Genomic DNA, 13,114 nt, shown 5'->3' on the forward strand with positions numbered 1-13,114 from the left:
TTTTTAAATGAATATTCTTAAACTGCAATTCATTCTGTTGGTAATTTTCTGTAGCTAATCTTCGTATCTCATCTCCAAGTATTCTGAATGCCTTAAGGAACAGCATTCTTTAAAAAGTGAACCACTTTCCGGTTGTCTTTCCACAAGTACATATATCAACTGGTAATCTTAGGAAAAGTTGCATTTACAAGTCAACACTGTGCAAGTCCATAAATTTGAAGATGGATTTTTACTGCTCATCCTCTTGCATTTTGGATTCTGTGTGAAAGATGTGGTACATGTAAAATTTTTATTAATTTCTGACTTCTCTGGGGTTCTATGTTCCACAACTATGCTACAAATTATTGATTGAATTAGGCTACAGAAAAATTGAGAAAATCTTAAAGTCATGTTTTTCATTATTTTAGACTGGTATTATAATGACATTGTGTCATATTTAGCATGTCTTTAATATGTACATCAGTTTAGCAAACTTTATTAAATGTAACATTAAACACATCCCCTCCATTTTCATTCTATAATAATTGGTTTCATATTTTCTTTGAGGATCAAAATAGAAGTCTTTTTGTAATGGTATTGCTGTAACATGTGCAGCAGACATAAGGAAAGGAGGCAGCTTGTCAGCCATGCCAGATGATCAGAGCAACATACTGGTGTGACTGAGGCTTGTGTACACTTTAGAAGTGTATTCCAAAGAATGCTCAGGCTTCAGTGTTATATTCTGACATAACCTGCAATCCCAGCTAATGAATGAAATCAGTCTCAACTGCTGCTAGAGATTAATCAAAGCATGAAAAAAAGAAAAGTGCCTTGGACAGACTCAGCTTTGCACACACCCTTGTAAAGCTAAAACATCTGAAATCTGGAATAACAAAACACTGATTTTAAAGTATTTGCAATTTTCTGAATTCAGCTTTTAGGAATTTCATTTTTCAGATTTAAACAGAACTTCAGAGATGTGCATTCCAGTCAATGCATGCAGGAGACAGGCATTTTAAAACCAACTGACAGTGCAAATAGAACTTGCAAATAGTATCAAGTAACATATCTATTGTTACACAGAGCACTTTCATTATTCAGATTCATGTGCTTGTTAACATTTTGAACTACAATGCAAGTCCACCTGCAACTCAGTATCTGCAGATTTCAATGAGATTATGCATACTGCAGGAAATTAGGCGGAAAAGCCATGAGCTATCTATTGACTAAAAATCCCACAATGGCAATTTTTCACAAATGAGAAATGCTAAAAAGATACAGATATACACATGTGCATTTTTGTATTTATATATGTAATTACAGGCATGTACACAGACACACCTCTAAACTAGGAAGTGTGCAAAAATGAGAAAGCCTCGAGAGAGAGCAAGCATAAATGCAATGTGCAAGTGTCAACATTTAAGCAGCAAAATTACACACCTCCTCTTCCTCTGCTTTGTCATTCAGGTCACTGCCATTAGAGCTACTAAAGGAAGTCACCTTAGGCTCCAGGTAGCAGAGAGACAGAGCGAGAGGAAGGGAAAATGTGAGTGAAAAAGGAATAGACTGGAAAGCAGACAGAAGCAGGACAAAGACAAGGAGAAAAGAGGGGATGAAGGAAGGAGAGGTAATAGGAATATAGTGCTGAAGACCAGGTGGGAGGAAAGAAATGCAAACATCAGGAAGGCTTGGAAAAGTAATATAGCCATCCTCATCAAGCAGCGAACGGAAACTAAAAGAAAGGCATCTGAAGAAGCTGAATGAGACGCACAACTCAGTGCTTTTGTAGTCATTTGTATGGATTCTTCCCTCAACAGCAGGGGAGCCTCGACTAACTAAGGGTCTCATAGATTCCAAGGTATTAATTGGTGAAGCTGTTCTGGTTTTATTATGATCTGATGTTTGTTCCATGGAATTGCACTCTGAAATGTCTGGAATGGTAAGGAGGGGCTCTTCAAAGGGATCTTCCTCTGAAATATCTGAAAGCATGTCGATCTCGGGGACAGGTGACAAGTTTGTGAGATGGGATGACACAGAATGGATGGGCAGTGATGGCGGGTGTACGTGAGTGAGCTGAAGAAAAAAATTCTGTGCACAGTGGAAAATGAAAGCACAACAAAAATGCAAGTTTGAAGGCACATGAAGAGGGGAAAAAAGAGAAATTATTAGTTAGTGAAAATTTTTACTTAGAAGAAGGGATAGCTTTACTAACGCAATAGAAATAAAAATTCCACTGTGTTTTACAAGCAGCCAACTTCTTTACTTCTGTGGATTATGAAAGAAACCCATTACAAATGTTTTGTTCTCAGGCTGTAAAGAACTATGCACTTTTGAACTGTAATAGTCACTTAAAACAGATGGAAGCAGACACGCATTCAAAGCTTTGGCAGAAAGGTCAGAGGACAGTGCAGTACACGAAAGACAAGCTGGCACTTCTTGGGTTTATAACTGTTTTCTCTAAGACTTAAAGAGGACCAGAAAGGAAAAGAAGCATCTGCACTAGGGGAAAGAAAAAAGCTGTTCACAGAATAAGCATGTGTAACAAAATCGTACTGAACAGCTTCCTGGAACAACTTCCTGAAATAGTGCCTTCCCCTCCACCACTGTTTTGATTAAAATATTGAAAGATACTTTGAAAACAAGGGAAAATCACCATTTTACCAAGCCCAAAGGCAAAACATAGTAATTTATTTTACCATTTTTCTCCCATAAAGAAACTGTGTGCCTTTTTTCTCATCTATTTCAAAATTATTTCAACTTGCCAGCAAACAAAAAAAAAAAAAATGCAGCTGTGGCATTTGCTTTCTTCCTATGCTTAAATTCAATGGGAACATATGAACTGCACAGAGAAACTCAGCAGTCTCACTAAGACTAAAATGGGTAGCCAACTTGCAAAAATGTTTGAGGACAAAAATTACTCTTTAAATATAAAACTAAGTTCTGGAGAATTGATGAAATAGAAATGATCTCCAAGAAAGAGCCGCAGATTTTGCCTGGCACTCTGGGAGGAAATTTTTACATCAAATAATACAAAATATAAATTAATTTTTTTGACCTATTCCCCCAGTAGCTCCAACAAAAAAGACAAGCAAACTTTTGCAACAGGAACAGATCACAGTACTTAACTTTTCACAGAAATCTATACCTTAGTCGACATACAAGTTTTTAAAGGATGAAATATACTGGAACAAAATTGTTACCTATAGTAATTAAACTCAATCATAACATACACAACTTTGTAGAGTATACACAACCATGGTATATCAACATCGTTATTCAAGTCTAAACAAACTAAACAAGTGAATAAAACATGATTTATCCTTTGAAACATTTTTTTCAATTCATGCTAGCATATTGAGCATTTAAATTAGATTTATAGCAATAAAAACTCTAGGTCAGTGCCATTTAGAAGTTTGTATTCTCTTTTGCTTACATACACTTACATGAAGTTAAACACACACAAAGCACTTGACAATTTTCCTTTAATATTTTAATGAGGTATTCTGTATGATACTCAAAACTGATAGACACTAAATAATCACACATGATTAGACATATATATCACATGAATAAATAATTTTGGTGTGAAAGTCAGACATACCTTTCCATCCTGAGTCAATTCTAATTGTGGAGTTTTGAGTGGACTTTCATCTTCTTCTCTGCCACTTTCTTTTAACTTGGCCTGACCAGCAGCTTCAAGATCAATGACTTTATCTCCAGCAGCCTGCCCTCCAGTAGCAGAGAAGTCTCTTAGAAGACTTTGGTCTGAAATACCCATGGGAGCTATTACAGAACAAAATGATTTTAGTTGATTTGGATAAGCTGAAACATTTTGGTTTTAAATCATCTTAGGAAAAGCAGTTTATGGTTATATCAGCAATGATCAGTACAGGTTAGTCACTGAGTGATACAATATTTTTCAGCTTCTTGGTATCCCATTGCACTGGTATGAACAGCAATGCACCCCTGTCATAAAATTTGCACTGATTATATATGGAAAAGACCCTCACAGTATCAGACAAGTATTTATCAACTTCTTGATTAGACACAGAAGATAAATTGAAGATACTGTTCTTGTGGGTGTGTAAATCACTATTAAATAAATAGAGGGAAACATGAAACAGTATTTTTTGAAATTCCTATTTGAGAGGACTACTTTAATGCAATCTAGAAGTAGCTATGCATGTAATTGTCACAGTATTTTTCACTGGAACCTTAGCAAAACTGCACAAACAGCTCAGTGAAAGTAAGAACTTTCCTCCCTACATGCTTGCAAAAAATGGAAGAGAGAAATACTAAACATGTATACTTGAATATAGTCAAAGCACAAAAGAGTGGAAGGCCTTAAACTCTCTTCCTCTTATTTGACTCAGCATAACAGGACTAATGAGCAGGATGGCTCTTTTTTTAAATCATGATGACAAAATAGAAGTAATAGTCAAAACAGAAGTAATGAAATAGAAGAAAATTCATTAAATGAAGGAGTTTTAATAAATACGACTTTGAAACAAACTTAAATAATTTAGTAATTTTCTGTAATACCTCCATGTGCCTTTGCTTTACCAAACCAAGGTACAGAAAGTTGAGAGGAAGAGATGTTTCTTGGAGTACCTTTGAGAGATATCCTCCTTTGAAAAGTCTAAGCTTCACACCAGAGACTTCTTCAAGATGCTAAAAAGCCAAGCCCAGCTAATATGAAATGTGCCATTTGGGATGGAAGGCTTTTGGGGAGCCTCTATAAATTCTGCAACTTAAAATTCTGATCCCTTTGGGGGTGGCAAATAGAGCATTTCTTGGATATACATCACACAAGTTCCACAAGTAATTTTTGCTAAGTCAGAGTAACTTAGGTTGGAAGGAACATGCAGAGGTCAGCTAGTCCAAACCCCTACTCAGAGAAGGTAAAATTAGACCAGGTTGCTCAAGAGGTTGTCTAGTTGTGTTTTAAGTACCTCCAAGGTCTTTTTAAACAAGGAAAAATTGTTATTAGTAACTGAAATTTGCTGTGTCTCAAATTGCAGGGACAACCCACTGCTTTATCACCAGGCTCCTCTGAGAAACACATGGCTCTGTTTTTTCTATAGGTTCCCTGTCAGTAGCTGTTGACAGCAATACCTCATGACAGCCTTCTGCTTTTAAAGCTAAAGGACCACAGTTCCCTCAGTCTCTCCTGATATATATCACAGGCCCCCATCTCTCTGGCCGGCTTGGTGATCCTTACTGGGCTCATTTTAACATGTCACTGCCCATCTAATACTGTGGAGCCCACAGATGAACACAGTATTTCAGGTATGGTCTCAAAGTACTGAATAGGAAGGAACAATAATTTGTCCTGATGTGCCAGATATGCTTTTGCTAATACAGCCCAGGATACAGCCAGCATACTTTGCTGTAAGGGCATTCTCATGTTGACTCATGTTCCACCTGTTCCACAGGAGTGTCCAGATCCTTTTGAGCAAAATTGCTTCCAGAACAATGTTTCATCATGTTCAAAATTTTGACCCTGATGCTGCTTTAAGAGTGAAAGTTAGGGCCTCAACACACATGCCTGCATGTCTGTATTCTGTAGATGATGCACAAGGGATGCCAGAGAGGTTAGATTATAAAACACTGAGGTGGTGATGGGTTTTTTCGTTGCCACAAGAAGTCATCACATGCTACACCAGTGCAAGCACTTTTGCCTCATATTTTTACTTCAGTTCTCAGACAGTAAGACTTGGTAGGTTTCCCAAACAAGTGTCAGTTTGTTCATTTGTTATAGTACAGAGAATGAATATTTGCAGAAGTAAAGCTCTTCTAAGCAAAGATTTTTTTTTAAAATAAGATGAAGTTGACAGCTCAGTTGTAGCTTAAACTCACATCACTGTCATTGGTTTACTTTTATTCCAGTGAAGTTGTGCATGCCTGAATCTAAGTCAAGCTTCATGTTATTTTGCTGAAGTGTTTTTCTATTATATATTAGTGTAGAAGTGATTTTGAGTAAGACATGTGCTTTTACATCTCTCACATATAGTGCTACTATACCTACCTTTGGAAAGAATGCCTGTTTCCAAAAAAGGAAACTAGAAGGTATTTCTGCTCAAAAAAATCAAACACCAGTAATCACAAAAAAACCTCCAGCTATTCAAAATCAATAGTAAAATTTTTTAACTAAACACTGAAGTAGTGAATGAATATACTAGGATAGAAATGAACAAAATGATGGAAAACTCTAAGAAACAACTCATTCAGCCTTTTCTGTTTAGAAGTGCCCAGGCCAGCCCAGATCCCGAAAGATGCCACTGACCAAACAATTTTATTAAGAGCCTATAGTGTGTACCTATGCCTTACAAAAGGTATGAGCAGTGTACACAGATGGTACATACCCAACATAGAGAGCTCCATATAGGCAGTGACTGAACTTAATGTAACCCTAAAACTGTCAAGTACCTAAAGTGGCTTTAGAAATTGAAATTCACAAATCTGTCAAATGACCTTCTGGCCATCTGTAATGTGAACATTTCCGAATGTCGGTCAGGTTACAGTGACAATACATAACGTAATCACAACACTGCAAAAAATAAGTCCTATTTCCTACCTCCATCGAGGCTTCTGGAAACACGTTTGCTGGAAGTGCGCTCGAAGTAGGGAGCTGGTCTGTCTATGAGGTTGCTGGCCTGTCGTGTCTGCGCCTGCGTACGGCCGCTGTACCGGAACTTGGAGCCCAAGGTCAGAAACTTGGCTTTGGGAGGCTGCTCTGGTGATACAAGCCTAAAAGGGACATATGAGGAAAGTCAGTTTAAAAGGCTTTATTTTAAGCATTTAATGAGGTAATTTCAAGGTACTTATTGTACTTCAACTTCCGTTCACAATTTGTGCTCTCCAAGAAAGAATTCCACTGCAAGCTCTTCAAAGACCTTTAAAACAACACGTGTTATTTATTGTTTGCAGTTGGAGTCAAAGTGATGTCAATAACCGTCACATTTTTCCACAGTATGACTAAACAACTGGGACTCTTCTTTTGGTGCTATCTTGGTTAAATTTTATTTTTTTGTAGAAAGTTGAAGCCATTATAGGTCACACAGAATAGCTCTCAGATCTCTCCTTAGAATGTTACTTATAGTAAAAGCTATGCATTCCACTTCCACTGCCTTTTCTATATTCTGAGGCAACAATACAGCAGCTGCTCTTCCTCAAAGTTAGGGAATGGTATCTCAAAGCTGTATAGGAGTGAGTATCAAGAGAAAAAACACTGAGAAGACTGGAGAATTGTTACCCAACAGCAACAAGTTTAACAGTCTACATTCAGACTCTAGTTCCTTTAAACTGTCATTTATAAAATTATATAGGTTGATGTTCGCTGGATATAAGGAGTGGGGAGAAGAAGCATATTGTGAAAAGGTGAGAAAGTACAGTACATTAACATGTACTGTACTTTAACATGTTTAACATGTACTGTACATTAACAGTACATTAACATGTACTGTTAATGCTGGGTATGTGTGTTTGTACCATAAGTGTTGGAGTCCTTGTCATAAAGTCCAGAATGGGCTACCCAAGGAGGTGGTGGAATCACTGTCCCTGGAGATGTTTAAAACTGGATGTGGCACTTAGCACCATGGTTTAGTTGATAAGGTGATGTTAGGTCATAGGTTGGACTTGATGATCTCCAAAGTCTTTTTCAACCTGGTTGATCCTGTGATTCTGTACCACCATCATGTGAATTTGAAGACAGGTCCTCTCTACATCCCTGAATTTCCTTCAGTATGAGGACTTCAAGTTCATAGTCATCTAACCACTATTGCTTGTACTTTGTTTTTGAAATCCGAGCATCAACTGCAACACTGAGGGTCCACTGTCATCCTTACTGATAAGGCAAACAATCATCACTGCAAGAATTCTCCCCGGTCCCTGCTTCTCTGGAAAGGCCTTTGAAGTTATTTCCTGGATCAATGTAATGCTGCAAATACATGCTTACTCTCTCTCTCTCTGTATAAAACTATCAGATTATTGCAGACAAAACTTCTTCATTTGAGAACTTGCAAAGAATGAGCAGCTCACTGAACATCAACTTCTCTCAGAAGAACCAGCAACTCATGTGCCATTTGTACTGAGGATGGCACAGATGGGCAAGTGAGAGTTCAAACTGGGCTGACTTTGTTCTCCTCTTCTGAAGCATTTGGACAGAAATATCTGTGTCAGCAGAATCCAATCCAGCATGTTAAGGCAGTATCCAGTACTAGGTTCTGAAGAACTCAATGGTCATTCTAAATGTGTTTCAGCAAAACTGAAGAATTTTCAGATACCTAGCAAACAGAACAGTGAGCTAGTGTGGTGACCTGACCCTGGCCGGATACCATGCCCTCACCAAAGACATTCCCCTTTCTCAGTTAGACAAAAGAGAGAGACAGCTGTAACAAGCAGCTTATGGGTGAGATAAGGACAGGGAGACATCATTCATCAATTGCCCTCATGAGCAAAACAGACTAGAGTTGGGAACAAATTAGTTTAATTTCTTACCAATCGAATCACAGTAGGAAATGAGAAGTCAATCTAAATCTTAAGAACACCTTCCCCACTTTTCCCTAAGAGGGGATGTTTATTGGGGCACTAGCCAGAAGTATACAATTCCCCATGTCTAAGATGCATATGCATGCACCTGAATCTTAATCTGTTCCAACATTTATAAAGAAAACAATTCAAGACAAACTAATCCACCCTTCTGCACTAAGGCCACTTATGAACTTAAGGCTTCACTTTCATTGCTTCTATAAAACAGTCTTTCTCCCCATTATTTCCAACAGGGAGTGCATTATGTACTAAGAGGAAGAAGGCTAAAAGGGTTTTTCCAAGGTTCCTTTAGTTCTTGATTTTCCAGTCTTGGCAAGGTTGCAGCATTAACTGCCATTTTTATCTTCCACCCTGCTGAGATAAACTTTTAATCTTTTAATGTGGAAAAAACAAGAGAACTAATTACTTCCTGATTAAGGGCATTTGAATGGATTTTTGTATTACAGGCTTAATTACGTAAAATAACTGAAAACTATGCTTTTACCACTTTAAGACATTCTGAAGAGATGCTGAAAAAATCATTAAAATATCAAATAAAACATCATAAAGAGGAAATATAAGCACATTTCTGCAGACACTGGTTAAGATCCAGAGTTGCCAACCAAGCTTACCTCAAAATTTTTATGTACATATATGGTCTGACTATATTTTTAAAGTAGATTGCTGCTCTTTGAAAATGCTACTGGAATCCTCTAAGTTTGAGCTGATAACAAGTGAATACAGTGCCCTTTGGTAGTCATTTTCAATATAGTTCATAAATAGTTATCATAAATAACTTCTATATAACATATAGTTTTCATAAATAACTTCTTATACTGGTGAATTTCCTATACATTATAAGAAAATGGATCTTGATGTGATTATTAGAGACAAACTGAAACATTAGATAAAACAATAGAAGTATCATATCCTGTTATATAGGGCATGCAAAGAGGTTTGGAAGCTAAAAATATGCATCTAAACTGTATACAATTTACTGCAGCAACCTACACAAGCTTTACACATACTCTGAATGAGCTACAGCCTCTTGGACTGTAGCAATTGCTTTCTGCTTTTTATCTTTGCAGGAAAATAGAGCTGGCTTTATTTTACTGTTTTTAAATCAGGATGAGAGGTTCTGAGGATTTTCTCTCTGATGACATCAGTGGAGTATATGGATTTACAGAATGGTTCAAGTATTTGTTACGTAATTCTTGTTATAATGTCATTCCTGGTTAGGAAAAGCCACTTCTGATTGGAATAAAATCCAATTATTTTTATTATGTCTGAATTTCTGTAGTAAGATTATTTCATAGCTATGGATGCTCCTGAAAGCTTTCAGACTTGCAAATGGTAGTTGTCAGTTTACGATTTTTGCCTTCCATAAGATTTGTTTTTTCCTTATTCAGGTCTATTTTATTACTATAAAACTAGGAAACACATCTTACCAACAAAGTAAATCACTCTGTAAGTTATTTGAAGACTATTAATAAACTTTTCACTGTGAACAAAACTGCATGCTATTTGTGGTAATAGATACTGCCAGCCAAAGCAGACCACAAATTTTCAAGAAGAAGAGAATGCTGGACCGTGTTAATAAATTAATTCCATCAATATGAAAAAAAAAAAAAACCCAAACCTCTGATCAAGATTTAAAAAATAAGTGCGTCTAATTAAGCATTTGGAGACTGATTATGCTGAGATTTGGCAATCTCAGCATAAGTTCTATCTTTGCACTCGAGAACATGCTACATTCAATGAAAATCTAAATACTGAAAACCATCCAGTGAGACAGTTCCAGTAATCATCTGCTTAGGCCTCCCTGTCCCCAAATTCTCTGAAGTTCTGTCTAGCAAGTATATTCAGCAACAGGATTGCATCTACTTTAAAACACAACTTTTTTTTTAAAAAAAAAAACAAACCAAAGCAGAAAGCTTACCATTTACACACCCTAGGTACTGTGCTTTGAAGAAAAAAATCAGATTAAATGCCTATCCAATTCATAGGAGATTCCACCTAAATCTGTGACTCCTAGGCTGCAAGCCTAGTTCATAAATAAGGCAAAACTCAGCTAGACGCATTTACACACCTGCTTAGCATTTACACTCAGCAGAATGCTCAAATTAATTGAATGAAGATTGCTGTCAAGCCCTAAGAGCTTCTTGTGATAATGAATAAAGGCGTTCTAGATTGTCATTCTGAGAAGTCAGTCTCTCAGGAAATCTTACCACCAATCACAGAATGTGTCAGGTTGGCAGGGACCACAGTGGGTCATCTGAGCCAACCTCCCTGCTCAAGCAGGGTCATTCCAGAGACATGGCACACGACTGAGGCCAGACAGTTCTTGCATACCTCTGGTGCTCCATGACCATTTGTTTAGTTCTGTCCCCTTCGCACTCTGAAAGTTTTGATAAATAATTGTACTTGAGACTTCAGGAATTGGTAATTTGAGGTCAATTACTGTCAGGGTATCTTCTGTCTAAGAGGCGATACTGCAAGGGGCAAAGAAGGGGGAAATCTTCCAATTTCCTCCTATCCTTTAAAAGAAAGATAGGAGCATACCTTGCAAAGTGGGGGAAGGAGAGAATTATAATTTACCTGAAGAAAGTATGGTGCTCCACACAAACCTTCCATAACCTTTTAGCGGCCCGATGGTTTGGCAGCTTGAACCCAATAGTGCTCTCAAACTGTTCCAGCTGGAAGGAATCCACAAATAAATTAACCCGTTTCCTTAAGCTGACTATTCATTAATAGGTATAGTTAAGATAGATCCATTACTGTATCAAGCTGTAATTCTCCTGCCATAAGACTTCATAAGATTTTTTAAAGATTTTTAAAAAATATCAGATTTTCCAGCCTTTTAAAAGAATTATACTTGATGGGCTATGTCATGATGATAAATTGCATGAAGCAATTGTACTGCAAGTTGTGCTTTGCACTTTGCTTGGATTTAATAAAAGCCTGAAATCCACACGGCAGTGTTAAACTTATATACACTGTATTGCAATATAATACTTTCTTAGAAAAAAAAAATTCATCTATGCACAGCATCAGTGAATGCAAGAACAGAACATCTGCATTAGAAAACTTACCTAACCCCAATGTTAGTATTGTAAAATTGTTGTTTGGATGTCTCTACTTTATTTATTCACACAGTAAAAGCCACCCTAAACATTTTACAGTGTAATCTAAAAAAGCATTACAGTCTTTGACATTTTTCGGGTTTTATTAAATTTCCTGTTACAAAGCATTCAAAATATAAACACACACACCCCCTTCAGCAACTCCCAGAAACTTTTAGCAGTAACTGAAGAGAAAATTGAATCCCCTGCTTCCACAGCAGCTAAAAAAGTTATAACATTCTACAGGACAAAACAAGCCTTTGGTTAGAGCCACAAACTTAATGTGCTGACATTTAGTGAACAATTATACCCAAAGAGGCAGAGCAGCTGGCTCTCTCCTGGGACTGCAAGTTTGCACAGTCAGAACATGGGCAATGGAACTAGTTTTTTGCATAAAAATCCCAACAAATTAAAAAGACAGCTTCTATTAAAAAAAAGAAAATTGATTTTCTTCTTGATTTGCCTTTGCCTAGTCAAGACAAGTGTTTAATTGAATCATTAGAAGCTGAAGAGGAAAAAGCACTCATAAGTTCTACTTGAACAGATCATAAGCCTATGAGGACAACTGTGGAAAAAATGAGAATGTTCTCTTGTTGCTGGACAGAAGTGATCTCACAAAAGAAACAAGACTGAAAGGTGCTACTTACTTCTGCTGGCCTGACTTTAATGTAGAAATTACTTCGCTTGTAGGAAATCTTCAGAATTTTTGGCCAAGCGAAGCGATTGATCCGGAGTCTGTCTTTGTAAATCAGCAGACCATTAGCACATACACCCAGCATGATATCCACACCTTCAGAATCCTGCCAGGTATGAGACAATTTCATAAAAATCACTTCAATAACATTCCAAACAAGTAATTATTGCTGACATACCTTGAGGGAATATTGTAACTGGGACACGTTTCATATTCAAATCTGACTCTGACAATGAGATTCTTAAATCAGAAAGAGCTAAGTATATTCATTTTATAGGAAAGACTTTGGACTCTAAGTAATGGTTTTGGCATTCATATGCCACAGTTCTGGGAAATTCTTCAATGTTCTGGTAATAGGGACTAAGTTAACAACTTAAAAGTGGGAAAGGTATGGCCAGAGTGTGTGCTAGCAATAATTTCAACAAATATTAAGAGAAGAAAAATGAAAACCAAGCCTGTCCCACTTAAAGAAGTCAGTGAAAGTCTGAACAGGCTCATGAGCAAGGTGATCTTTTACAGTCACATACTATTCTAGCAAAGATAAAGGAGGTAATGGATAGGTTTCTCAGTATTCTCTTTCACTGAGAGAGAAAGAGAATACTCCATCACTCATTTGATGCAAGATTTACAGGCTACAAAACTAATCACTTACTGATACACTACACAATACAGCAGAATCTCATGTCCCCCCAACAATAGATCAACTACATCAAATGCCAACACTGTCATTACTGAGTTACTTCACTGGCAAAACAAACAAAACAAAATCTAACAATGTTTCTCCAGTACT

The 13,114-nt window shown here is 37.0% G+C and overlaps 1 protein-coding gene across 13 annotated transcripts in view; it reads right to left on the reverse strand.

Moving 5' to 3' along the window:
- The window catches only part of EPB41L2 (erythrocyte membrane protein band 4.1 like 2), a 101,117-nt gene that overhangs the window by 17,008 nt on the left and 70,995 nt on the right, over positions 1-13,114 (reverse strand). For all 13 annotated transcript variants that reach the window (XM_066315390.1, XM_066315385.1, XM_066315382.1 and 10 more), the window contains 4 exons: positions 12,278-12,430; positions 11,107-11,204; positions 6,557-6,729; positions 3,581-3,762 (listed from right to left, as the gene is read on the reverse strand). In XM_066315390.1, coding sequence (XP_066171487.1) covers positions 3,581-3,762; positions 6,557-6,729; positions 11,107-11,204; positions 12,278-12,430 — 606 coding nt within the window. The remainder of the gene's footprint in view (positions 1-3,580; positions 3,763-6,556; positions 6,730-11,106; positions 11,205-12,277; positions 12,431-13,114) is intronic.

This window comes from Sylvia atricapilla, chromosome 3 (genome assembly GCF_009819655.1).
Source record: "Sylvia atricapilla isolate bSylAtr1 chromosome 3, bSylAtr1.pri, whole genome shotgun sequence".
Taxonomy (NCBI): Eukaryota; Metazoa; Chordata; class Aves; order Passeriformes; family Sylviidae; genus Sylvia; species Sylvia atricapilla.